At 44.3% G+C, this 26,381-nt stretch overlaps 3 protein-coding genes across 4 annotated transcripts; 2 read left to right on the forward strand and 1 right to left on the reverse strand.

Annotated features, from left to right (window-relative positions):
- Nucleotides 1–864: 864 nt before the first annotated feature.
- Nucleotides 865–9,213, reverse strand: oxnad1 (oxidoreductase NAD-binding domain containing 1). Its single transcript, XM_041955342.1, has 8 exons — nucleotides 9,077–9,213; nucleotides 8,402–8,519; nucleotides 8,091–8,154; nucleotides 7,804–7,907; nucleotides 4,798–4,939; nucleotides 3,157–3,402; nucleotides 2,831–2,939; nucleotides 865–2,599 (listed from the first exon to the last, which is right to left on the reverse strand). Exons 2-8 carry the CDS (start codon nucleotides 8,506–8,508, stop codon nucleotides 2,442–2,444), a joined length of 930 nt encoding a protein of 309 aa, XP_041811276.1. The 5' UTR covers nucleotides 8,509–8,519; nucleotides 9,077–9,213; the 3' UTR covers nucleotides 865–2,441.
- Nucleotides 9,214–15,794: 6,581 nt separating this feature from the next.
- Nucleotides 15,795–17,924, forward strand: LOC121619924 (proline-rich protein 15). The gene is made up of 2 exons (XM_041955866.1): nucleotides 15,795–16,110; nucleotides 16,554–17,924. The coding sequence occupies exon 2, from the start codon at nucleotides 16,574–16,576 to the stop codon at nucleotides 16,970–16,972; it is 399 nt and encodes a 132-aa protein (XP_041811800.1). The 5' UTR covers nucleotides 15,795–16,110; nucleotides 16,554–16,573; the 3' UTR covers nucleotides 16,973–17,924.
- Nucleotides 17,925–18,806: 882 nt separating this feature from the next.
- On the forward strand, nucleotides 18,807–26,041 carry wipf3 (WAS/WASL interacting protein family member 3). Of its 2 annotated transcripts, none has more exons than XM_041955557.1 (8): nucleotides 18,807–19,138; nucleotides 21,135–21,232; nucleotides 21,990–22,125; nucleotides 22,734–22,895; nucleotides 23,008–23,724; nucleotides 24,409–24,546; nucleotides 24,691–24,795; nucleotides 24,894–26,041. In XM_041955557.1, exons 2-8 carry the CDS (start codon nucleotides 21,152–21,154, stop codon nucleotides 24,932–24,934), a joined length of 1,380 nt encoding a protein of 459 aa, XP_041811491.1. In that variant the 5' UTR covers nucleotides 18,807–19,138; nucleotides 21,135–21,151; the 3' UTR covers nucleotides 24,935–26,041. The 2 variants fall into 2 exon arrangements, with proteins under 2 accessions (XP_041811491.1, XP_041811492.1); XM_041955558.1 differs by having other exon boundaries at nucleotides 24,694–24,795.
- The last annotated feature ends 340 nt before the right edge of the window (nucleotides 26,042–26,381 follow it).

The following is a 26,381-nucleotide window of genomic DNA, read 5'->3' on the forward strand; positions in this document are numbered from 1 at the left end:
AAAGTATATAATTTAAGACAGAAACAAAAGGGGGAAAAGTTAAAACAAAGGATGGAGTGCACTGCAGTAGAGCCTGGCCGATACATCTGCACTAGCCAATTTTAGCTCAACATATTGACATATTAGTATTGGCTTAAATGTTGCTGATCATTACCAAGAAATTGCAGTTGGCAGTTGCAGATTTTGGAGGTAATTCTCTTCACCAGAGATTCTTTAAATCTAAACTATTTCATTCGATACTTCGAATTTGTCACAAAACAACATTTAAGAGATCATTGTCAAAAATGTTCTTAATATGCTCTACTGGCATCAGCCGGGCTCGACACTGCATTGAGTTTTATTGGGCCTAAACGTTAAAGGGTCAGTTCATGTGAATTACAAAAAGAATATTCTGTCACTGAGCTCTAGTGGGATCTTGCTCGTGTTGGTTTTCTTCACCTCAGTGGAGATGAAAGGAATTTTGTTTGTTGTGCTCATTAGATAAAACAAAACCAGAAACATCTCTCCGAAAGCAGTGTCGTGGATAGCCTACATAATCCACAGAACTCATGGTTGACAATTTTCTTGCAGACTATTTCTTCAATAGAAAACAGTTCCAAGAAAGACACATTATGTCCACTTACCTCCACTGTCATCTGAATCAAACCAAATTTGTCAGCTTGGTTAGATACCACAAGAGGTGAGTGAAATAATGCTTTTTGTAGTTTGGAAGAATAGACCCTTCCTCTTCAGAAAATGTGTAAATTAGAAATCAGCTATTTATTACTCATTTCCTGGGCCGCCTTGTGTTGTGTGTAAGTAGTGCGACATGTGAGTCTTTGTATAAAAGCAGAGGTCAATAAAGTGTTTGAAAACAGATTGAGTCAATTTCCTTTATTTCTTTTAAATTTCACGTTGCCAGCATAAACAGTTTTCCTCATATGAGGAAGAAACGCACAAACAACTCGAAAATGAGTCTCGACTTCGCAACCCCCCACTGGGAGACGACAACAAGAAGCTTGCAACCATCTCCGAGGGATGTTCAGTGATCCGAGGCAATCAGAGACCACCTGGAGGTTCCATTACAGTGCACCATGGGATCCCCACTCCACCCCAGGAGAAGAAACCGTTTATGGGTATGTAGAAGTGTGTTTGTGAGATAGGCACTGTGTATGCATGTAACAGTGTGAGAGTCAGTAAAACTGGCCAATAAGTGGGAGATAGTTAGCATTCTGACCCTAAGAATACACGGTGTAAAGATTGCATGTGAGTAACATGTGAAAAATTCACTCCACTGTAACTCAAAACTCATCGGGCAAACAACTCTAAAATCTTCAGTTCTGCAAATACATAGCTTGGCATTACTTCACTGAGTAAAGATAAACATCTAAGATCATATTCCATCAAATTAGCAGAGGTATTTTCATAGAGGAACATGAGTCACTCCTTAAAACACTTATGTACAGTTTAAATTAACAGTACAGACTGCTATTGTTTGCACTGATACTTTATATCCTTTGGACTTAAAAGCAATAGTTTGACATTTTGGGAAATATGTTTAATCGCTTTCTGTTTAAAGTTAGGTGAAAAGATCAGTACCACACTCGCATCTGTCCAGGAGGGGAAACAGCTAGCTGGCTCTTCTTGAAGTATAGAAAATCTGCCTAAAGCTGATGGTTTAACACATCATGTCTTGTTTGTGTCATCCATACAAAACCCAACCTGTAAAAACAAGTTGCAGTTTTGTAGGGGCTTGTGTACTGGACTATTTACTGTAAGGGTGCAGTTACTCCCTGGAAAAAGTTAAGCACATAACCCCCCTCCATAATACCACAAAATGTTGTTTTCACATTTCAGAGATGCTGGTAGGTGAGTTTTGTTACCTTTGGACAGAGGCAGGCTAGCTGTTTTCTGTTTTCAGTCTTTACGCTAAGCTAATCGGCTACAGGCTGCAGCTTAATGTTGAGCAAACAGATGGAAAAGTGGTATTGTTCTTTGCATTTAACTTCTGTCAAGGAAGCAAATAAGTTCCAAAGAGTGTCAAATTATTGCTTTCAGGCACGCTTGCATAGATAAATTAACGCGTAAACCTTATTTGGAGAAAAACTAAGCATCGGTGATGAACTTAAAGCAGAACCTCAGTCAGATACAGACTGATAATGAGAATTGATTAGTTGTGTGACATCTGTGTCACAATGTGTCTATTGTACGCAAAGAATTGCCCATTCAGCGAGGCAGCAAGCTGAGCAGTGTTGCCAAAGTTGAGAAGTTATGGTCAGCTCAGCTATCCATTTTAGATTACAAGAAATAAAAGTCATTGCTTTTGATAAAGTCCAAATTAGTGGAATGGAATATTTCAGTTGCTCTCCATTCTCACCACACCCTCATCTTCCCTTTGAAGACTGCCAGAACCAGCACAAGCCGGGAGGACAACCACGCAGGTTTCTGGGAATCGTTAAGGTTCACCACCACTTCTCGAAAAGGATTCTGTCTTTCGGGAGGCCGAAGTCCATGAGGGTTTTTGATATTGCTTCGATCATGGGCGGGGGCCCGCACAGGAAGCACAAAGTCCTCTGTGGGTCCACATGGGCCCGCAACTCCTCCTCTGTGATTCTCCCGCCTGCGGAGACACAGGGGAAGCCAATCAATTAATCAAAACTCAGTGCAGTGACACCCATTTCCTCGGAGTCTCCCAGGTGGACCTTTGATAGTGTCTATTCCACATGACGACAGATTAATCAACAAAGACAGACTGCTGTAGAATGTGACAGTAACTGAATCATCCCAGCTCAATAAAGATAAGTATACATGTGTAGGAGTCTGTGTGGTTGTGTGTGCGTTTGTTCCTTACGGGTGAGAAACGGTTGGAGATGCGGGTCAGCGTCTGTGCTCTGTTGCGTGACGTGGAGGTCACAGGAGAACTTGTCAGGGAACTCCCGACACGCTTCGATGATGGAACTCTGGGAGCACAGAGGGTAGGTTATAATACATCTGTGACAGAGTTTCTGCTTACATGCTGCAGCACATCTGCCACAATATTACAGACACTGATACACCAGTGTCCGATATGCTATATTGCAGACACTGGCAGAAATACTTTAAAATTAAAAATCAGCATGTGTCCTGAAATTCCACATCAAAATACTCCAACGGTCAAAAACAACACATAGAAGGCACCTTAAAGAGCAGTTCCTGAGTGTTCTTGGCGCTGTAGCAGAGGTGGGCAGAGCCGATGTTGTAGTCCCGGCCACCAGAAGCACGGTTAACATGCAGCAGATCTGCGGTGTGCAGCAGGATAGAGTACAAAGGGTTGATCCCTACGCCGCCGGCCACCAGCAGCAGATCCACGGAGGGGTCAGAGGGCGACGGGGCGAAGTAGAAGTCCCCGCCGACACGCATGGCAACCTGTGAGCCCACTGTACACTGAGCGCAAGGAGGGAGGAGGAGCAATGAAAATAAAGACCGACACAGAAAAAGAAGAGATCGCAGCAGACTGTGTTGAGCTGGGTAACTTAGACACTCAACAACTCACAACATTTCTCTGTGCTCTGCAGCTGAAATTCACCTTTTGAGCTATGAAATAAATTCCAAAGAAAAATACAGCTTTAAGTATATGGAAGCCTCAGGAAACAGTAAAAAAAAAAAAAACACTTTTAGATCAGTATGCATACACACAACTAACCTATGTTACGGTACGGGGGAAAGCGACTTCAAAAGTTGCGCAGTGAAGGTTTTTGAAGTCAAAAGGAGCAGCAAATATGCCTCCATCTGCTTTTGTACACGCGTGAGCACGCGAACACATAACAATGCTAACACTCTTAATCTGCTGTCATGGTCCCTACGCTATTCCTGCTCGCAGAGAGGAGTCGGAGCGCAATATCAAACAAATGGATATCAAACAATCCCCGAGCAGAGAGATGTAAGTCTCAGAACACTCACACACATCACATCGCTCGCTTTCCGATACTTATTTACAAGTGGCGTAGTTGCTCAAAGCTATTTATTAAGGTCCGTCATCAAACACAGACGCTGCAAACAAACATGCAAAGTACAGAAGTGGAAGGGGAAGCAGGGAGGAAACATTTTTCATATTCATACAAATCTGTGCAAACAGTGGATTAGAAAACGCTGCGTTTTGGAGCATGTCCTTTCAGACCAAACACAATGTGCATAAGCCAACACAATTTAACACCTACTTCTCCAGTTCTTAGCTTTATCATCACAATTCTACTTTGGATCTACTACACAAGCTGTTTTCAAATTTGACAACTCACTTTAACTGAACTCTTGAGAGCAATTACACATGACTGAAAAACATCAGTGTGGGTAATGGAGCCAAAACCAAAAGTATGAAAAGGACAGAAACCATTGAAGAGGTTAAATGAGCTAACTGTTCAGCTGGGAGTGTATCACAACTTTTTACTGTAACTTTTTATTGCAGCTAAGTGCCCACTGCTTCTGCGGGCCAGAAAAGAAAACAAATAAATAAATAAAATAAAAATCTGAAAATATCATCTGACTTGCCGTCACTTCTTAGAATAACCAGCGGCATGATCATGTGGCTGTCTTCATTTCCAAACTCTACAACGCCATTTCTCAACACTCCTTTTGCTCCACTCGTTCTCCTTTCTTGCAATCTCTCTCCTTCACATGGTTTCACCGTCTCTCTCATGCGCACACTAACCACGTCATTAGACGGACACGTGGATGACCGAATCTACTTTCTAGAATATTCCTACTTCTGGGCTGCGATCTTCCCCGGTTTCCACTATCATATATCTCTATATGAAAGATGAAATATCTGATGGACCCTCTCACCATGGTGTGGACCCAGTGTGCTGGGGGGTGTTTGCTGTATTTAATGGCGAGTTCAACGATGCCCTCCCTCTGCAGCAAACCCGGGCTCGAGCACATGGAGAAGCCTCCCACTTTCTCCACACCGGGGATGAAGAAATCCACCCTGCACACACAATTAAGATGATTATTTAAATACAGAAGTGGATGTCTGAACTTCACCCATATCTATACTACAGCCTGTGAAGTTAAGTTTACAGCACTTTGTAGGCTTCAGCTAACATGAGTCATAGGAAACTCAATGGGTGAAAATGTGTTCCTGTTCTTTACTCTAACACTACAAGACTGAGCCTGACTATGGATGTGTTTTAACATAACTGCTGTGCATGTTGTTGTGAAAAATAATTACAATAATTTACTTTGAACCATGATCACAAGCCAAATATGGCTGACTTTTCAGATCTCTAAAGAATAGGTAGTTTGTGAGTAAGAAAGCCCTGAACTGAGGGTCAAAGTGTGAATGGAGGTAGTTTTGTGCCCTCTGACCTCAGTGAAGGGGGCAGCCTGTTCCAGAAACCAAGCAGAACAAACCCACACCAGATGAAAAGTTGCCTGCTAGTAAGTTTAAACAAAGTGCAGCGTCCCAGTCTGACATGCAACATGGTTGCATCTGTCCATCAACAAGCAAGGCAGAGCACCCCCAGAGGAAAACAGCAATGCTAAACAGTCGGGCTAATGTTCAACCAACACAATGACCCACTGTTACACTAGAGAGAGACACTGACTCCACAGCCCTCAGAGGCATCATAAATATGGATCTGCTGTGAAGACGCACACATATGTTCCACCCACCCACCTCCTCTTCTCCCACCTGGAGACAAACAACTAAACAGTCCTTTTTCTCAGAAACATTGAAACTCAAGGATTTCCATCTATTTCCATTCATTATCAAACACTGCAGGGAAACTGGCTGCCGGTTTTATATCTCACCACCGCCCACCTGCAGTATGGGCTCGTGTTCATATACTGCATGTGAAGGGAACAGTAATTAACACCGGCAACACTAACTGACAGACACAGACTCTGGGAAAAAAAAAGCTCTGCCTTCATCGAAGAAGTATTTAACTTGCTGTTTTGATTACAAGAGTCAGTGGAAGTTAGCTTGAAAGCTGCAACATTTCCAAACGTTATGCACCAGTCAAAAACAAGCTACTGTGTCTCAAGCACCTTTCAATTCACAGCTGCAAGCATACGTGCAGCCCAGTCCATACGGCAGTTTCATACGCGAACCTCTGACCAAGTTTGGGCTTATTAGGTTCCCATAAATCCTCCTTAAGTTATTATCCTCGACTGGCTTCTTCTTATCAATACGAGTCTTGAGCTGGCTCACATGTTAACTGTGACGTAGGATCATAAACTACTGCTGACTGTAAAAGTTTTGTGATAAGAGAAACCGCCAGGCCAATGACAACAAATCAAACACAATGGTGCCATCTTGTGGTTACTATGAGCACTACAGACACTACAGCAGGACCTCTGAGGGATATTTCACAAAGCAAATCTAGACTGTGATCAAACACACTTCCTATGTCTTTTCTTTTACACTTTACCTTGACCTTAATGGAAAACACCACAAGGTTGAGGAAAGATGTGAGGGAGAATTTATAAGGACTTTGGAAAAGACAACCGCAGTGCTAAGAGAATCCCACTGCACTTACATTATACGACAAAGGATGTTGAATGGTGCGCTGCTTTAAATGTTGCTGTTGCAAGGATTTGTAGGCTGGCATAATCTCCTTTCCTTTCATAAAGGATGATCCACTGTACCCTATGCTGGAGGAGATAAGAAAGGAAGCATTAAAGCACCTTTCTATCACATTTCGAGAGTTTGAACAGCTCTTTTCATGGCTGTCACTTCTGGGTCACTTCACCTAGTAAGGAACCTTCCTGAACAAAAAAAGACCCAGACATATTTTATCTGGTTCTCGGAGAACTGAGTGAGATTTTATTGTTTACATTTTATTTCAATGTCAACACCAGCTATGGTGGCTTTGCAGCAATTTTGTCACAAGTTTATGGTCACCTAACTGCAGGAGTCAGAGAGATGTTGTAAGCTTCAGAAATTCACCACATCTCAGTGATGTGAGCGGATTTTGCTGACGGCAGTGTGAACAGCATGACGTAACACGAGATAAGCACCACTGTTACCACTATTACACCATTACTATAACACTATTATCACAGCTCAGCATCTTGAGTGAATGCAACAACCCTGAAATCCTAACAAACTTAATGACTGAAATTATAATACTGCAGCATTTTAAATATATCTTTATGTAGCAGTGGGCAGTCCCGTCCTGGAAGCAGTCCCCTTGCCCAAATCACATGACCTGGCAAGGCAGCTGGATTCACGAGATCACAAAAATCACATGAGAAGCCAGCCCTGATTTGCTACATAACCTGTCCCCAATATATAGCAGAAACACTAAGGGAAATATTTACTGCTGTGCCACTGCTATTTACTGCTCTTGAAATGCCTGGGGATGTGCAAGTTAATCAGGGCTGGATTCTCATGTGATCTCGCAATTCTCATGTGATCTCATGATCTCACTAATATACAGTAGTGTGATTTGGGCAACGGGACAATAAAATTGGGCAATAAAACGATAGTTAGCTGAACCTCAAAGCTGGTTTGCAAACAGCCGCAGAAGAAGAAAGTGTCAAAGAATCATGGGGCAGAGTGAAATTGTAAAAACAGAGCAGGAGGCATCCCAACCAACCCAAGATGAGAAAAGTAACTTATTACTGAAAGCGGCGCTACTTCTGTCATGTGGACATTTTGATCTAGAAAATCTGACACGCAAACACAAACCCAATTTTATTTATTTGTTTAATAAAAACATGTCTAAGCCAGAGTAACCTGCTCACTTCTCATTAGTGCAATACCTCAGGTGTCACAGCACACCATGACTGCTTCCTTCACCAGACAAAAAATTGGTGGTAAAAAGGTTTCCGCAAGTGTCTACTCACCACTGTCCTGCTTTGAAGCTGAAGTCTGGATGGACAGCTATTCTCAACCGTTTCACCATCTCTGACTCGTTCATGATGCCACATACTTGAGCTGGATACACAGCCTGAGTTAGGCAGCCAGTGAAGCACAAAAAAGCGCACGTGCACACAGACCGACAGACAGACAGACAGACACACACACACAGGAAGAGAGCAGAGTTTAAGAGTGGATCAACAATCTTAGGGTGGACTGTCAGATACTGCTAATAGTTAAGATGAATGTACGCAACTATAAAATATCAGCTTACATCTTGTCTGGAGTTGCTCGCTGTTCTCTCCAGATGGTCCATTTGCCTTTTGGAGGACATATTTCTAGCAATAAAATGGAGATAAAGCAGTGAGTGCGTAGCTAGCTACCGCAGCCTTATGTGAGAGGGGCATTCAAAACCATCAGCTGGACTTTGCCTTTCCAGGCCGTAAGCAAAAACAAACTTACAGAGCGCCAGAATTACAATTCACAGCTGGTTATGTCCAGCATTGCAGAAAAGATTGGTTTTATGTGTTAACGTTTTTAGATGGTGGCCATTGGGCCTTTGGGTACATTCCAGATGAAACTCACCTTGTGAGGGAGCTGGGGCCCCGCAGCCGGCAGCGGAGCACACCGACGGCCGGGCACGGAAGGCTGAGGCTTCGGGTAGCGGACGACAAGAAACACGGGACGCTCATCGCGACCTGGGCTGGAATGATAGAAGAGTCGACATCTGGCGTTAGCTGTCAAAGCCGACTGTCATTCACGCTTTGCATCGCATGTGTGAATACTGGCAGCGAACACATTCACCCGTTTCCTTTCAATTGATAAATGCTCTGAACAGCAGCTGTGGATTCAACAGCTGGGCCCCTTAACAATGCCGATCACCAAAAACGTCACCCTTGTGGGTGACAGGGCACGGCACACCGAACTGTGCTCACAGAATTATCTAGTACACCATCACATTCATGCCAGGTAAATGCTACGTAACCACGTCGAAAACCGTGCCCCGAGACCACAGTGTAACTGCTAATGTTTGCTGCCACCCACCGAGGTGTATTGTGATGGACAAAAACGTAAAACATAAGATGCTGACCGATCGTACAACGTTATATATAATCAAAAAGCGGTTAGGTGTATTATTGTGATTATTTTCAAAGGGAGTTAGCACACTAGCTAAAGCCGCTAGCAATTCAATGCCGGTTTATTTGACACAGACACATAAATACTACAGAAAACAGGGAGCTGCTGAGCTCTTCTTCTTACCGAGTTAAGATGACACTCTGTATTTGTCAAATAAAGCCCACGTTTTTAGGCAGTGTCTTCGCGATAACCTTGGTCATGATTACATGACAGAAGTGATGTCTTCGTCCTCTTCTTCTTCTTCTTCTTCGAAGATGTGGTCCCGCTGCAGCCGTCTTCTTCTTCTAGGTAGGCACCTGGCATGCAATTTGTCGCACTAGCGCCCTCTTCTTGACGGTTGTAGCTTTACGCCTAGCTATTGCGGTAGAGCATTGACCACATTCCTCTTTTTTTCCTACTTGCTATATTTTTTGCAGTACAAGTGTATCCTTCAGATACCAAACCCAATATTAATATTTCAGATGTTAACATATCTGTACACAGTTTGCAGCCTTTAGACAAACAAAATGGAAAGAAACTAATTAGATGCACAGTTTGCTTAATACCAATAGTAAAACTGTTTCATGGACCTTTCTTGGACCAATATAGACATTTATTGTCTGGCAGTGTCTGTATATGTTTGCATACGACAGTCTGTTGTCTGCAAGACAAAAAAGAAGAAAGAAATTAGTGATTAAAAAGTAATGAAATTCATTATTCATTCTATTTGATTCATACTAATTAACCAAAAAACATCATGGAGAGAAGAAGAAAGAGATAATATGTGCTACTTAAATTCCACACATTATTTTTTATTTAAGTATTTTCCAATGTTACGACAGGCTCGCAAGCTGCCACAAAGAAAGGGTACGCATGCCAACATAGCAATAACAAACTGAAATGTAATTAAGTAAGGGACAATAATAATTAGAATGAGGTATGAAAGTCAGGCTCAGTGGTGAATGAAAGCGCATGAACGCAGTGTGAGGCGCAGGTTACCAGTGTTAAACAAGGCTGCGCAAAGAAAGAAGCAAGCAGAGCTCTGTGAGGATGAAGGGACCGACCTACACGCTGGTATCTGGGCAGGTGGGGCTAAGTAACTTAGGAACAGTAGCCATGACATAACGGCACAACAGGGCTAAAAAGAGAGCTGACCCAGCTGGAGCTGCGTCTGCGGGAGGAGTGAGTGAAGCCAGGGAGGAGGTCTTTTCTGCAGAGACCGTTATAGAGGCCTGGAGATGAAACCAACCACAAGAAAAAGTTCTTTTCTCTGAAACTAATGGAGGAAGATGTAGCTACTCAAACACAAAGGCTCTAAGCCTTAAGTTGATTTTTTTTTATTGCACTGCAGTGACTGAAGCACTGGAGCATTATGTTCACACACACACACACACATACCCACACACAGTAGGTGGCAGAAAAAGACAACTGCTTGATCAGTTAAACAGGGAAGAGAATTAGATTACAATCATTCTTTTCAAAGATTTTTATTAACATTATTGTATAAATTTGGGAGGGTGTTTATTAACATTTACGGCTTGTAAAAGCCTTGTTTCCACATTATATGGGAAGCACAATAACTCCTGCACTGTTTGATTTGATAACTCCAAACAGATTTTTCATACCTTGTTGTAATATTATAATAAGATTTAAATTGATGTATTTGTAAAGTTTGTCAGTATTTTGATTGACAAGATCAAATGACTATTGGAAGTTTGCAGTTGCCTCCGTTCTGTGCAGCATTTAACACCTTTCGGCTCACTGTTTTAGTTGTACAGCCACAAGTTTACTTATTTAGTTTTGGTTTTGGATAACTCAGCACGCTCTTACCACTCTACCACCAGCAGGCAGGGCGTTTAGTCAGTGACTTTTTGTTTGTTTGTAAATGTATCTATTTGATCTCTAATCACAGATAAAAGAAGATATGTGGAGTGATGTTGGTCATCTTGAAATCAAGCATGTCTACATGCACTGATGCCGTTTAGGAGCCGTCTCATCTGGCAGCTCTTTGTTTAGGTTCAGCTGAGTGAAGCTTTTGGGTCTATAACACTGATTCAAATCCTTTTTTTCTTTAGATTGAAACATTAAAATGGATAAAAGTCACCTGAAGAGTGTTTCTGGTGGCTCTGTGCCACTGTGCACCAAACCTATGAGGACACAATATTAAAGGCTAAACTGATGTAAAAACAGATGATCAAGAATTAAACCTGATGATCTGGAGGTCAGGTAACAGAGAGTGACGCCTGGACTTTTTTTCTTCAATTCTTTGGCTCGGGATGCTACAATGGTCTAATTTTAAGAAGCGTATTTATCAGCGCTTACAGTCAGACCCTAAAACATGCAGTCACACATGATGGTTCAAAGGGAAACACCGCTCTAAAAAGTGCTGGAATTTGTTTTCGTTTTTCAAAATCGGATCAAACTAAAGCTTTTGTTTCGCTCTCTGTAGGTTATAGTGACATTTCACAGCTTCAATTATGTCTTGGAACAAAATAAAGCTTACACCGAGTTCTTAGTCACATACGGAAAAGAACTTAATGGGATTGTGCACAAAATGTGGTTACAATAAGTTAAGGAAATGTCAGCACCGGTGAAATATTAGAACATTAATGACTGTTGTCCAAGGTGAAGAGTGGACAGACGAGTTTAAGTACTCAATAGAAGGTCCTTATGAGAACAGATTAGTCAACCAAATCTGTGTGTTTGTACGTGCGTGTGTGTGTGTGTGTGTGTGCATGCTCCTCTGTTTGTCTGTCTGTTTTAAGAATAGCACTTAAGAGAAAGACAGTAAAAACACGGAGGGAATCATCCACTAGCTGTTGGATTCCTTTCTGCATTCCTGTAGGTTTCATCTTTATTGTCTGCGCTGCTAATCACAGTTGAAGCTCAGGTGAGTTTCAGCTGTTTTACTCATAGTTTAATAAGAAAACAACACAATCCTCAAATCGAGCACACAATGCGAGCCGCTGAAATTCCATTCGCAGGGGACTTCTGTGTGTATTCAGTTTGTCCAGATCCCGACCCACATAACCCTCAGCCGGGAGGTGCAACACACACATTTGTTTACCTGTGAGGTAACTGGTGTTTAAAGGGCCCAGAAGGGTTTGTCTGAGAAGGCTAGTAAGCTAGCCCTGAGCTTGTGTGTCGTTACTATCCTTAGATACAGTAGCCGCTCACTTCCTTTGAGAGGTTTTCATTAGCTGACTCTACCAGTCCAACTGGCTGCCTTCCTGCTCTCTTTCCCATGGTTAGCACGCCTTGGTTCAACCTGTTGTTCAATGCTGCCCGATGACAAACAGAGATTTTCAGGTTTATCGCTTCACAATGACTTACTGGACTCGTACACACGCGACACATGCGTGGTGCCATGACATCGCCGTCATCACACTCAAAAACACGAGCGCAGTTTCAACACTGCGCATCTGAGACAATCTAAGTATTTAGGCATGGCTGAATGAGCCACTTTGCTGTGCTGAGCATGCCTCCCAATGCAAATTTGTCTCAATCTATGACCTTGCAAATGGGGCCTTTTTGAGATTTAGATTATCAATTCTGTGATAAATGAGAAGATGGTATTCAAAATCATCAACAATATGTTTTTAGATTAGTTCAGAGCAGATCGTTAGTGTTTTAAAGCAGCTTGTGTTCTCCCTCATAGCTGTGTGTGGCTGTGAAGGAGAATAAAAATGGGTTCATGCAGCATGTGATGGATGAAAGCCAAGTGTTTCCGAGACAGACACAGATACAGGTGGAGGGCGTTACCTAATGCAACGATCAATCTCTGTTTAAATCTCTCTCGATATAACGTCACTTCTACTTTCTACACACATTCCCCACATACCGGTGTGTCTCAATGGGCAAACGCTCAGATTTCCCCCGCCGGAGGAAACCCTTCATGCTCAATGACAGATTATGTTCTTGGGCTGGAGAGAGTGGTGTTTATAGTGCAGCCCTATCTGAAACATCTCAGCGTGGATATTTTCTTTATCTGGTCTGGTTGCAGTTAATGATCAACTTTCAGCGAGACTACCTGCGTTACTGAAGAGGAAAGATATGAGAGAGAGGAAAACTGAGAGGTGATATAAGAACAGCCTGTAATTATTGTGATGCTGTTTAGATCAAAGGAAGCTGTATGCGTGTGGGTTGTGGACGAAAAGCAGGAAGTGGATTATTTTTTACTAATTTGACGGTAATTTCTCAGTTAAAAAATGCCAGAATGGCAAAGATTAACCGGTTCCAGCTTCTTAAGTGCAAGAATTCACTTTTTTACAATTTTAAAATGGAATATCTTTGGGTTTTATACTCTTGGCTGGACAAAAAAAGACACTACCCTCAGTTCTGGGAAATTTTGCTGGCCAATTTTTACTGTTTTCAGATATTTTACAAACCAATCAACAATCTAATAATCAGAGAAGATACAACAGATCAATTGGTAAAGAAAACAATCACCAGGTGGAGCCACAGAATGTCAATCTGTAGGTGCATCTGCATCATCTATACTGTTGATGTATCTGTTAATATTTGTGAATATGCATGTGAGTATCCATTGCATTCCTGCTTACCTGTGTGTGAGTGCAGGCAGGATAAAGCACAATGAAGGGCAGCATTCTGGGTGGGATGGAGTGAGTTTCGACTGGGATGGGAGACGGGAGGTGAGGGAGTCCCCCAGGTATGCATGCCGCCGACTGCTGAGGGAGAGAGAGACAGACATGGCACACGTTCCTGTTGCCACAACAGCTTTCACTCTAAACTTGGAGGAGGGAGGCAAAAGGCATTCCCTGATCCTTCCCTCCTCCCTCTCTGATTCTGTCTCTGTTTCGCTGCTCAGCCCAGACTGGGTCTTCCCTCTTGGCTCTGACCCTCTACAGAAACCATTTCTTTCATTCCAAGGGCGTTCCGAGAGAAACGGCTTTTCTGTGCCTAACGTCACTTCTAGGAGATGTGATTTCCTCTACTGACAGGACCCAATGGCACTTCGAAACGCGGCTCTCACACAATAGACAGTTTAAGATTGGAGGATTGTTGCACGTGAGATGCATTTAACCCCACACTCATGTGAATAACGTGACAACGTGTGACATGAGACTCTGATTATAAATCAATTCAACATCAGTGTTTTCAGGATGTGTTGTAGTTTGAGGATGTTCTTACTTTTAAGGAGGTGTTGACTGGCATATGTTATGTGATATGTTTTATATCATGATTTTATAACCGTGGCTGTGAACAAATTTCATTGAAGATAATAAAGCTGCTTGTTGTGGTGCATAATCTTGTATTACATTATAATTTAGAAAATTAATCACATTATGCAAATCACCACCAGTTCACCCAAATATACATTCAAACTCAAACTGTGAAATTACTTAACTGGCTACCACTTTCAAAGCAAAAGAAACTTGCACGTTACCGTGTTGTGAAACCAACCCTTCGGCTCGTGTTTACCATCCTCCAGCATGACATGTTTTGTCTTTTTAGCCTTTCAGCCTCCAACAGACCATTTTGAAAAGAGCTGCAGGGCATGTGGACCAAAATGTATTTACAAATAATTTTGTAGTGGAAGAAGAAATCAGGTCCTGGAGTGAAAGTAACAATACAAGTTTAAAATTTACAAATGAATGTCATGCATTACAACTTTAAGTAAAGTAAAAGCCCAGTATTATCAGCAAAATTGACTAAAAAATCAAAATGAAAAGTTTTTTTGCATTGTTAACAATGATGCATGAAAGTTGCATTCTACTCGTGTAGCTGGTCCAAATGGAGCTAATTGTTAGCAAATTATATACTAATTTTAAGCACATTAGATACTACAACAATGTATCATATTTAATAAGGCCATCATAGACTAAAAAATATATTTCCCTCTGAATGTGGTGAAATACCTCAAAACTGTATATACATATACTTGAGTAAATGTATTTTCCACCAGGCAGACATAATTGATTATTGCAATGACAGTGAGAAACTCATTTATTACTGTGACCGCTGCTATTTTTTGAAACTTCAAGTTTGTAAAAGGTCAAAAAAGGAGCATGAGATCATAATCCCTCAATCTTTCAGGAATGTCATCATCTATATGTCTCCATACTGGATTTAGGTAGCTCTGTGTATGCTGGGTTGCAGGTGAAGCAGCATGTTCTGAACCAGAGGCTCACCTGGCTCTTGGAGAAGTGACTGTCTCCTGCAGTCAGACAGACAGACGGGCTCTAAAAAATGACATGAAACTTTAAGGAAACTGACACCAGCGGGTTTGAAAGCGCAGTGCGAGGACAAGCAGAAGCATCCGGAAGAACCCCCGCAGGTGAGACTGGCGCCAGGCCACACTACCCTCCCCTCACTTAGTGTGCATTTACAGGGTCTGGTGCAGTGAGGTTCCTCCAGGAGACCGCGGACGTCTCCCTACCGGATGCCTCCTCTGCGCTCCTCCGCGCAGGGAAGCGTTTCAACCCTACTGCGTGCGGCTGAGCACACCTGACGATGAATACCACGCTGAATAAACACCTCACTGCTTCATTCCATGCTGTTTAAACATTTCAATGCCCCATTATGCTGCTTGACGTGTCAGTGTCTCCTCAACTAAAGGGCGTCCATGCATTGGAACACTTGGTTCCACGGCTTGGGTTGGGTCCGGCCCATACAAAGGCCTCTTTTTTTTTTTTTTTTTAATCTGTCACTGAAGAGGAGCAGGCGCCCATGGGGCATGTTGCCACGCAACCGCAGGCCCCACCCACCATCGCCGCGACTTCACCTGAGAGAAGCTCACGTGACAGACAGTGGCAGCTCGCCCAATCAGGTGCGATGACAGGTGCTTCGGGGTAAGAGTTTCGGAGGCGGAAACCTGCTGGTTCAGTAGATGACAGCCGCTCCTTATAAATGTGTCAATTCATACGTACGTTTCTTGAGGTTTGTCGAAGAAGAGTGGAGATATTTGACGGCAGCGGCGGAGGGGAGAGTACGCTTTTTTGGAGGCGGGAGCGGTGAGGAGGCAGGACACCTGGCTCGTGCCTGAAATGGACACTGCTGCGACCCGCTGAAGGACTGCTGTCAACAATTGTGCTCCCCCGCTGAAGAAGAAGACACCGACACTGTCCTGCGGATTTCTGTCTCAGCACAGCGGTGACATTTACACTTTCTGCTGCTCAGGGGCGTTTGAAGCGTCCACGGCACCTGTTGTGGCTCAGGTGAGTGTTCACGCGAGCTGTTATTGGCCATTGTTCAGCCGTGAATCACGGCTGGGGTTTGCTCCTCTTTCCTCACGACTCATTCAACCTGTTTCACTGTGGAGAGGGGTATCATGGTTCCACTGGTTATACCTGAGATTAGTTTGTAAGAAGTTGTCTCACCAGAGAGGTTACATTAAATCTCGTTTTTTCTCGAGAGGAGCATGAGGAATTTGGGACAGTGATGATGAACAGGAAAAGAGTAGAAAACTAAAGATCAGTTTTGGGGTTTTCTTGACAAATTACAGAGCAGGAGTTTAAAGTAAATGAGGAAGCAGCCTAGTTTGGAGACAGGTGAAATAGTGAACTGACAGATGTCCTTTCATAACTTGAAATAACACTGATGCAGAGGAGAACATCTGAGCTGTAGCTGAATTACTGATGGCATTTTTTCCCTGTTCCAGTTCCCTCCCTCCAGGCAAAGATGACAACAGAGAGAAACAAATGGTGGAAGGCGTTCCTGCCAAAGCGGAAGACCGGAGGGCCCAAGGACACCGCTTCACCCCACACCTTTGGCCCAGAGTTTGACCCCTTCGCACAACGGCCCGAGAAGCAAAAAGAGCCCACCGGCGCAGCCTCCAAGACCCCCGGCGACCAGTCCTCGCCGTCTCAGCAAGACCCCGCCAAACACTCCAGCCTCCTCAGCGATGACACCTACGACGACTCCCACCTGGAGTCAGTCTTCAACGAGCAGACGTGTCGCAGGAACATGAAGGTGTCACGTTCAGGTCGATTCAAGGAGAGGAGAAGAGTGCGCTCGAGCCTCCCCATACAGGAGAAAGAGACAGAGAACGGGCCGGTGGCGAAGGAGGACGTACGGTGACGCTGAGGAGGGGGACGTGATCAGAGACTGCTTTACCAAGATGCTTGAAGAGAAGGATATGAGCACATGAAGAGGCTTCATTCCCTTGAGGCACACCAAGAGGTCTGCTGTATGTTGTTATGATGGTGGTGATGAAGGTGACAAGGAGCCTTCAACTTGTAGCCAAGTACTGCAGGAGTAATGTTATGTGGTACTCGTGTTGGTGGACTTGTGCCAGAGGGCCACAATGATAATCGACTTGAATAATCTGTTATATTTGTTCTTCGCGATGGTTATCGAACCATACTGCCAACAATATCCCATAATCAAAGCCCAAAAGAAGAGATATAGTTCTAATGCAGTGAGAGCCCAACATGTGATTAATGTCCCACAGTATCTGAGTTTCAGTGTCGTCATTGGACAACTCTTAAAATGACCTACACCCTTTAAAGAAAGCCCCATCTTCAAATGCCATTTTCTGTCAATACTCCAGGTAAAGTGTGATATGCTTCAGGAAAACGTTCATGTTTGTCAAGATGTTTACGGTGTTTCTGTACTATGAATGATATATCTTTGATGAATGAAGGATAGGTATAACGCTCCTTTTACTAAATGCTTTTTCATAAAATGTTGATTCTAAAGGGTTAGAAGGATATTTATGAAGGTGTAAAATGATTTCATGATTACTTGTGTGAAAAACAAAAATCAGTTAATGGAAGAAATTAAGGAATGCTTGTGAGCAGATGCACAACACTTGCCAGCTAAATGCATACAATACTTTGAATGAAGGATGAAATCCAGCCGCAATGAGTCCGACACAAAGCTGATGATGAAGTAAGAAGCTGATGTTGTGAAATCCAACTGAATGCAGCTAAGGAAGTATGATCCAGCCACTGATGTAGTTTGCTGTAGTTCGGACCAGCTGTGAATACCCAAATGAAGGCTAAAAATGTGAGAAATAAATCTGGTAACTGCTGCAAGCAAGTTGTATGTGTATGTGTACATGTGTGTGCTTTATAACCCTGTTCAATCACAATTTAATGGCTCAACTTGGACGGTGCAAGCAGAACTCTGAGAGTCACTAAGGCGTACTTAGAAGAAAAGGACATTTTAAAGTTCACAGAGGTCATGTAGAAACAAAAAAACTTGCACTTTAAAACGGCATAAACTAATAGTGCAGAAGCTGTGCACAGGAGTCACACTTGTACTCTTGGCAGCCATCTTTGGTGCCTGATCATCACTGGCCCATTATGTGAATTTCCCATTGTCTGAAAGTTCCCATTGTCTGAAAAGGGCAATTACAAGGAATTAGTGCGGTTTATTTATAGTGTTTGCAGTGTGTGTGAAACGCAGGCCTGAATTATAATGTCAGTTACAAGGAGGAGCATGCCTGTGTCACTGCATTCCTTTGTCACTGTCGAAATTTGAGGTGTGTGTTTGTGTGCGTGGACGTGTATTACTCATCTTGCGTCTCATTATGTCTTATTTCTGTAAAACAATCAAATTATGGTTTCCAGATGTGATTCATCAACTTCATCTAATTGTCTCACATCATGAATTAAGATGCAGGAAGTGAAACAGTCTCCTGATACTGGAGGCACACGCGAGTGTGGATGACTTGTAGTGTCGGGTTTACGACACAAGGGGGCAATGGAGTGAGCTCTTGAAACGGGAGAGTCGCCGGTTCTTGTCCAAACCAGTTCTCATGCAGACATGATATTCAATTTATTCCACAGGTGTAACTCAAGGTGTGGGAAAGTTTGTCGGCAGCCGCGGCTTGAATCGAGGCGATGACACCGAGCCAGGTGTCCTGCCTCTCTCTGTCTCCATTGGTCCCGGTGCTGCGCGCGGGGCGGTGAGGTGTGGCCTTGCGCTGCTCGCCTCCTGCAGCGCGCTCACACGGGGAATAGACCCAGCCAGAAAGAGAGCATTGTGCGGGTCCGGTATCGCTTTCGGTCTCTGCTAGGTGGACACAAACATGGAGTCAGAGTAAAACTTTCCGGAGGTGTTGTGGGAACGTTTACAGGAGCCCAAACGTCAGACGAGTGGTGTCCTCATTTGACTAAAAATAACTTGGAAACTTCGTCGCTGGCTCTCCATGGAGAGCGCGCTATGAGGCCAGTTTGTTGCGCTGCACCTCACTGAAGCTCGCTCTGCAAACAGGTGGATTTCGGATATTTGGTGAAGGTAAGACAGCTGGGCTCATGCGCTCTAATGCGACAGGTGATCATTCTTATTCTTGCAAGACCGCCTGATGAAACGTGTAAAAAAAAATAAGAGCAGTCTAATAATAGAGTATCGTGGGTTTCACTCTTGAATTCGTTTTACAAAAGTTACTAATTAATATTGTGAGTATTTTTGTTTAAGTTTAACAAAGAAAATATAGACAAACAAATGTGATGATTGTTTTTAACGCTTGTTTTGTAGGCTTTGCTTCCTCATTGTTAGAGTTCCACAGACCCACTGCTGCATGTGTACAATAATAATGATAATAATAATAATAATAATACAATCAGTACAATCAGTTTTCCATCAGATTTTTATTGTTTGCTACAAACTGGGCTTGTGCTTTTGTTGAAGGTGATAAAATACAGAAATAATTATTAAGTATTGTTATTACACCAAAGAAGGACATGTGGTGTTTTATATGTTAATTGGGATATGCAGGAATAAAAATAGTTCTTCATTTGCCAAGAACAGACAGACAAGTTGTTACTTGTGTTTGGGGTCAATTAAATCCCTGTTACACTTCTCATGAACACACTTGTTATACATTTACAATAACATAAATTGATTTATCTAGGATTTGGGAGGGGAAATGCTGCAGAAAAATTGCTGTCAGCACCAGGTATAGAGTGTGTAAAACTGCATTGTATTCAACTGTGATCCACAGCTGAGAGCCCAGACATAACACCGCAGTTACACACTCTCTGTCGATAATATTTTCAGTTCTATGTCACATCCTCAAGTCACTTAGGTCAGCCTCAGCTGGGGCTCCGTGCTCTCAGTCTTTCTGCACGTCTTCCACATAATAAGTGTAGAAAGTGCTTGTTGAGGCTGCAGCAGCTGCCACTTCCAGCTGCTCATGTGCGTCTCATCAGATGGTCTTTGCTTCAGGAAGAATGAGACGTTCTACAGGTCACAGACAAACAGCTGCTGTGAGAGGTGCACTTCCACTCACAGGTGTTTCCCACCTGTTCTTCTAAAGCTTGGCTAACCCGTGTCCAGCTTTGCCCCCTTTAAAGACCTCCGCGAGCAGTGTCACAGAGGCCGCTTGACACAGATATGAAGATAGAAATAGCAACGCAGGTCAGTCTGCCAGTTGCATGGACGACTATACACACACTCACTCTCTCTCTCACACGCACACACATACAAAAACATGAGGGACAGACACATCAAGATTCAACACAAACAGCCTCTGTTCAGTGTTTTATTAAATTGCTCAGGAGGAGCATGTGCGAATTCCACAGAGAACTGAATGTGCACAAACTGTTTTCAGCCTCTCGCAGCCTTGGAGGACAGCTCATCAAGAATTTATGATGTCAAGAAGTTTGGGTGGAGGTCTCAGTGACTGTCGCTGTGGATCATTTACTGGCTGAGTTACAAGCGACCGTGCGGAGACCGAAATGCGGGGACACGATCCTGCACACGAGCTGTTCCTGGAAAGATGCTGTCCGGCCACCGCTATTACTGCAGTTGCTCTTGATGACAGAGCCGCAAGACATCCTGTGTATACATGTGCAGTATAGCCTGTTAAAAAAGAACAATGCGTGTGCACGCTGTGGCTCTTTCCTGTGGAGTTTCCTCCATGTGTTTTCCATTCACTCGCTGCAGTGAAGGCCTTTGGTCACTGAGCGACTGAGGGGTAGGGGTCCATTACTTTTCACACAACACGCTCCATTGTTCCTCTCTCAAGTCCCGCCACAGGGCATTGTGGGAAGAAGAGGAGGACAGGGGTGGCGGCGGCAGTGGTGGGGGTCGGTGTCAGAATTCTCTGGAGAGGACGGAGCGCTCGCTGTTTCCTGTTTTGCGCTGCACGGTGGTGAAAGCTCTTCCTGTTCAGGGAAGAGGGTAGGAGGTCATCGGACATGCCCCTGAACACAGTAGCAGCTTCTGACATGCAGGAAAATAAAAACCTAGAAGCGTGAAAGGGTGGCCACTGTGTTTTTTTTTTCTGCAGGTATCTGAGGCCTCAGCATGCCGGTCCCTCCACCTCCCCCTCCACCTCCCCTGGCTCCCCCTCCACCACCGCCACCACCCAGCGCTGCCCTGCCACAGGTAAGACTGCGTGTCACCCTAACTCTCTCTCTCTCATGCAATTGTAAACACTCACTCGTGTCCTTCTCACTGACCATCAACCATCACCTGGAGGTTATTTGCATTATTGATTGGGGTAGTACACACACACACACACACAACCGCACATACACACACACACACAGTAGGGCAGACAGCAGACTCTCAGTAGCAGAAGAGTGTTATATTTCCACAGCAGGCGCACAGTGTCCTCATGTTAGATGAGTTGCAAACAAGGCCACACTGCAGGGACACAGTTTAGTGGCTTCAGGACACATCAGTGAACTGAAGTGCTTCTCGGTGTGGACATGAGAGAACAATAAACTCTCTGTGAAGCTATCAAAAATGATCCTCCCCCCTCCCGCTTCCCTTCGTCTTCCCTCTCCTTTAATGTCTGCTTAATGGCACCATCTTGCTTTTTTTGTTTGTGTCTGTTTCTAAGAGGGGCGGAGGTAATCTGAGGTGATTTTTTTTTTAATTAAGTATTTTCAATATGTCAGAAAATTTTTTTTTCATTTCCTCGAGTCCAAGGTGATCAAACTGCTTGCTTTTACCCAAAGATATTCTGTGTGCAGGCATATAAAAGAGAAAAGCACCAAATGGAGCCTATTTCTAATTGCTATAGATCATTAATTGATTAACAAAATAGTGTGTCAGTTGTCTTGTTAATGCACTGATGTTTACACATAGAGTGCAAAAGCCTGGTTATATGAAAGCTCTTCTCTCCTCCGCGTGACAGTGTCCGGCAGAGCCTCCCAAGCTCCACTCTGGTGGAGGCGGAGGTGGAAGGAATGCCCTGTTGGCTGACATCCAGAAAGGAGCCAGGCTCAGGAAAGTCACGCAGGTCAACGACCGCAGTGCCCCTGCCGTCGATAGTAAGAGCGACATCCTTTGCCATGCCACCAGTATGCACACACACATAGTCAGTCTGCGTTAAGACAGTCAGTAGACACACACGTAGACACCAAGTGCACACTTCAGGAAGGAATGCTATACAGCAGATAAGACCGCAGGCAGAATAGGAAGCTGCTATACACAGTGACAAAAAATAAAGACATACATTGTAACAGTCAGCTCAATAATCTCTAGACATACGAGAAGATAGGAGAAATGAGCTTAATGCACATGCGGCCATTGGCCAGTAAGTTTACTGGATTGTCAGTCACGTGTGTGGAGCCAGGCCAGCTGAAACAGCCCACGCTGTTGGGTGAAAAGGTGTGCAGCTGGCCCTCAGGGACATTGTGATTTGGGTGGTGCAAAAGTGCTCAGGTTCCTGCCTGAACTACTGCTGTCAGCCTCTTTATGTCGACAGAATTAAGAGGAAAGTTCCCACGACTATAAGACCTCCTGAGCACATTAAAGACTGTAAAACAATAATCTTATGAACTCATGTCTTAACAAATATGCGATGAATACATGATGATGCTTTAATGAAGTGGAGGATGATGTCGCTGTCGGTGATCATTTGTAATGTGTTCCGCAGAGCCCAAGGCCGCCACTGGAGAGGCGTCGAGCAGTGTCGGTGCTTCTCAGGGCTCATCAGGAGGGACAGCGCCCATGGGACCCTCTTTGGGTGGGCTTTTCGCTGGAGGTTTCCCGACTCTCAGGCCTACAGGACAAAGAGACTTAGCAGGCAAGACCCCAGGTTGGTGCAAAATGCTGCTGATGAATGAATGAATCTTGATGAATCTGTGTACTTGGTGGTCTTTTTTGAACAGTTTGACCTTCAAAATGACTCCTCTGTGTGTGTGTGTTAGTGTCGCGCTCGTGCTCCTCAGCCTCCCTGAAGCCCCTGTGGAACCCCCCGCCGCCAGCAGACACGAGCAGCGTCTCTGAGCCTCAGAGGACGGCGGAGCTCCGAGCCTCCGTCCACCGTCCGCTAGCTCCCTCGTCCTCTGCTCCTCCCTCCCCCTCTCACAGCGGCAAGCACCCCCCTCCTTTCCCCGCTTCCTCGCCTCCTCCGCCTCCGCCCGCCCCTCCTTCTGCTCTTCCCCCGCCTCCCCCACCCCAAGCCTTCCAGGACCGGCCGGCCAACAAGCCTCCACCTCTCCCCTCCTGCCCTCCACCTCCGCCTCCATCCCAAGTCACCAAGCCCACCTGGCTCCCTATCCAGCACTCCTATCACAGCACCATTTCCCAGCCCTCAACTCCTCCTCCTCCTCCTCCTCCACCTGTCCAGTCTTTCACTTCTGTTCCAGGGGACCGCTCCTCAGGGTGCTTCTACCCTCCGCCCCCCTCCCCAGTCCTCTCTGAACCTTCTAGGTTCCCCATCCTGCGCGACAGCCCACTGGGACCTCCTCCCCCACCTCCTCCACCACCTCTCCCGGCTTCCTTTACCCCCAGCTGCCCGTCCACCCTCCCACCTCCACCACCCAAGCTTGCCCCAGTGGCCTCCCCTGCCATGCGCTCCCTGCCTCCCTCGTACCCCTGCAACGCTCCCACCCGACGGCCGCCCGCTGTGCCCAGAAGTGCAGGTAGGTGGACACCAGCATGAGGACTTTTCTGTTAATGTTCTGTGAGGCAAATACAAAGTACATCCATAAGCCAGTAAGATGGAGCCAAACTCAGAAACTAATGATGTAAAAAGTCACAAAATCAGGTTTGCAGAACTGATGTAGGCTTTTCTGTTCAGTCTCAAGAAAAATACAAGGTTTCATCTGAAGTCCTCTAGGCTGCTCAGAGTTTGCAACAAGCAAGACCTGAAATAATCTCTAGAATCACACATGTGTATAACTTGCATGCTTTGTTTATGACATGACGTGATTAGTTATAGGTACGTTAATACAAGAAGTGATAGATATAAAATGTAGAAATTAAATACTGAACTAACATATACGACATATGTGTCTGATATTGTTTGAAATCTGTATGCAAGTGGCTGCTCAGTGTAACTGTACATTTCACAACATATGATTCAACAGCAGGTTTTATTGGGTAAAAATACCAGTGGAAATACTTGTAGTAATATTTAGTCGTGTGTTTTTTCTGTATTTAAAACCTCCAACCAAGTACAGGTTGTGAACTGTGGCAGCTGTTGCAGCCCGTCATTAAAGTCAGCAGAGCGTGTGTTGTGGAAAAATATGTGAATATGGCCTCGATTTTATTACTGATGTCCGACACCCCTCTGACTCCTTTGCTCCTGTCGCCCATGGCAACAGGTGTGGGGCGGCTCGCTCCTCCTCCGGCCCCCCCGGCGCGTTCCCCCTCTACCGAGCTGTCCAGCCGCATTCCCCCACCTCCGCCACCACCTCCCCTGCCCCCATCGAGCCTCAGGAATGGACACCTGCACAGCCTGGGTGAGACTATATGAATACATTTACTGGATTTTCTTATCCAGAGCGACTTGCAATAAGCAGTGCAATACGTTTAATTTTTATTACATTTCATTCATCTAATTTCTTCAGCTAGTTCTTATGTCATCACTGTACATCTACCACTAGCAGATGACTTTGAATCCAAGTTCCAGTTCCACCCTGTAGAAGACTTGCCCCCTCCCGATGAATTCAAGCCCTTCCCTCGGATTTACCCCAGCAAAGAAAACAGAGGTAGCAGCAACAGTCCACTCATTATGTCTCAACCTCACCCACTGCTTCAGTATCATCTACAGAGCTGTCTTTCTCTTCCTCTTTCCTCTCTCTTGTAGTGAACCCCAAACCACCTGGGATGAGGACACACCTCAGATGAGTCAAGGCCTCGCCCTGTTCCTCATCCCCCTCACACATATCGGGTAGTTAGGCTCAATCCTCCTCATCCTCCTCTTCCTTCTCATGACAATAACAGAACTGCCATGGACTTATTTGGATGGAGGCTCTGTGTGTCTTTGTTGTTTGTGTTTAGCGTATTTGTGTTTGTGTGTGTATATGCGAGCATCAACAGGGTCCCGCCTCATACAAACCATGTGACCTCTGACCTTCTCCAGTGTGGAATGTTTTGAATGTGTGTGAGGAGGAGGGCTCTCCCTACTCATGCTCCTATACACAACATACAGTCCAGGGCCAGCGTCTTCCCGTCGCTATATTTAACATGACTCTTGACACAGTGTGTAATCATTTCAGTATCTACATGCAGAATATTTTGATTTCATCTCTGAGACTTTTGTCAAGATGTCACAGTCTGTCCCTTTAACACAGAAGCACTTTTGCAGTCTGCATTCGGCCCAGAAACACGATAGCAAAGCAGATATATACAAACTGTGAAAGGAAGCTTGCATGAAAGTTTGGCAACATGCTCCAACAGCCTTCTGCCTCAAGCTTTTTAAAATGTTCAAGCAATACAATCCTCTCAAGATGTCATTTGGTTTTGCATTGGGGATTCAACCAATATGGCCTCTGTTAGCAGCAAGTAAACCTCATCTTAAAATCAATGTGAGTAAAATCATTGCAGGTCAATACTATATGGTAACCTGGGCGTTCATTAATCCTTATAGTGGTGCTCTTGTGTTAATGTAATTTTTATACATAACAGTTGAATCCATAAAACTGTAGAATAAAACACTCACTTGTTAGGATTATGGGACTGCATCTGTTTTCGGTTACAGTGCTGTGAATAGATAATGACATATACTGTTTCCTTCCTCCCACTGTATCAACCACTACTAACACCTGAGAGGACAGTGCCACCTGCTGGTCCAACGTGTAAAGCATTACAAGGCGTGACCTCCAAATAAACCTGAGTACTTTGTTTAAAATGTTGCCACTTTATTCATCACACTGCTTGTAAAATAGGACGGAGCATTAAAAAAAAATCTTCCCTCAACAGAATATTTGCTTTTTGAGTTTAGGCTGGATGTGTCTGTGGAAAAGAAGTCAACCCCAAAGCTACAGAAACAGGACAGTCCAGATTCTAGTCGGCACTGTGGCAACATCTCGTGTGTGCAGTATCTCAAAACAGCCTCCAGCACATTTCTAAAAACTCATCAAGAATGTAAGAACAACATGTCAGCGCTGATGCCGCAGTGTATGCATGTGCAGTTCAACTTTCTCACAGATAGTCTGACTTGTCAGACACAGGTGTCTATAATAACATTAACGATTGCCAGATTCCATTAAGGTGTACCAGTATTGTGCACACGGCACTACAAGGAGCACTTAGATGGAACTTTTATGTTACTATTTACTCCTGCTTGTTGTTG

This window comes from Chelmon rostratus, chromosome 16, assembly GCF_017976325.1.
Source record: "Chelmon rostratus isolate fCheRos1 chromosome 16, fCheRos1.pri, whole genome shotgun sequence".
NCBI lineage: Eukaryota > Metazoa > Chordata > Actinopteri > Chaetodontiformes > Chaetodontidae > Chelmon > Chelmon rostratus.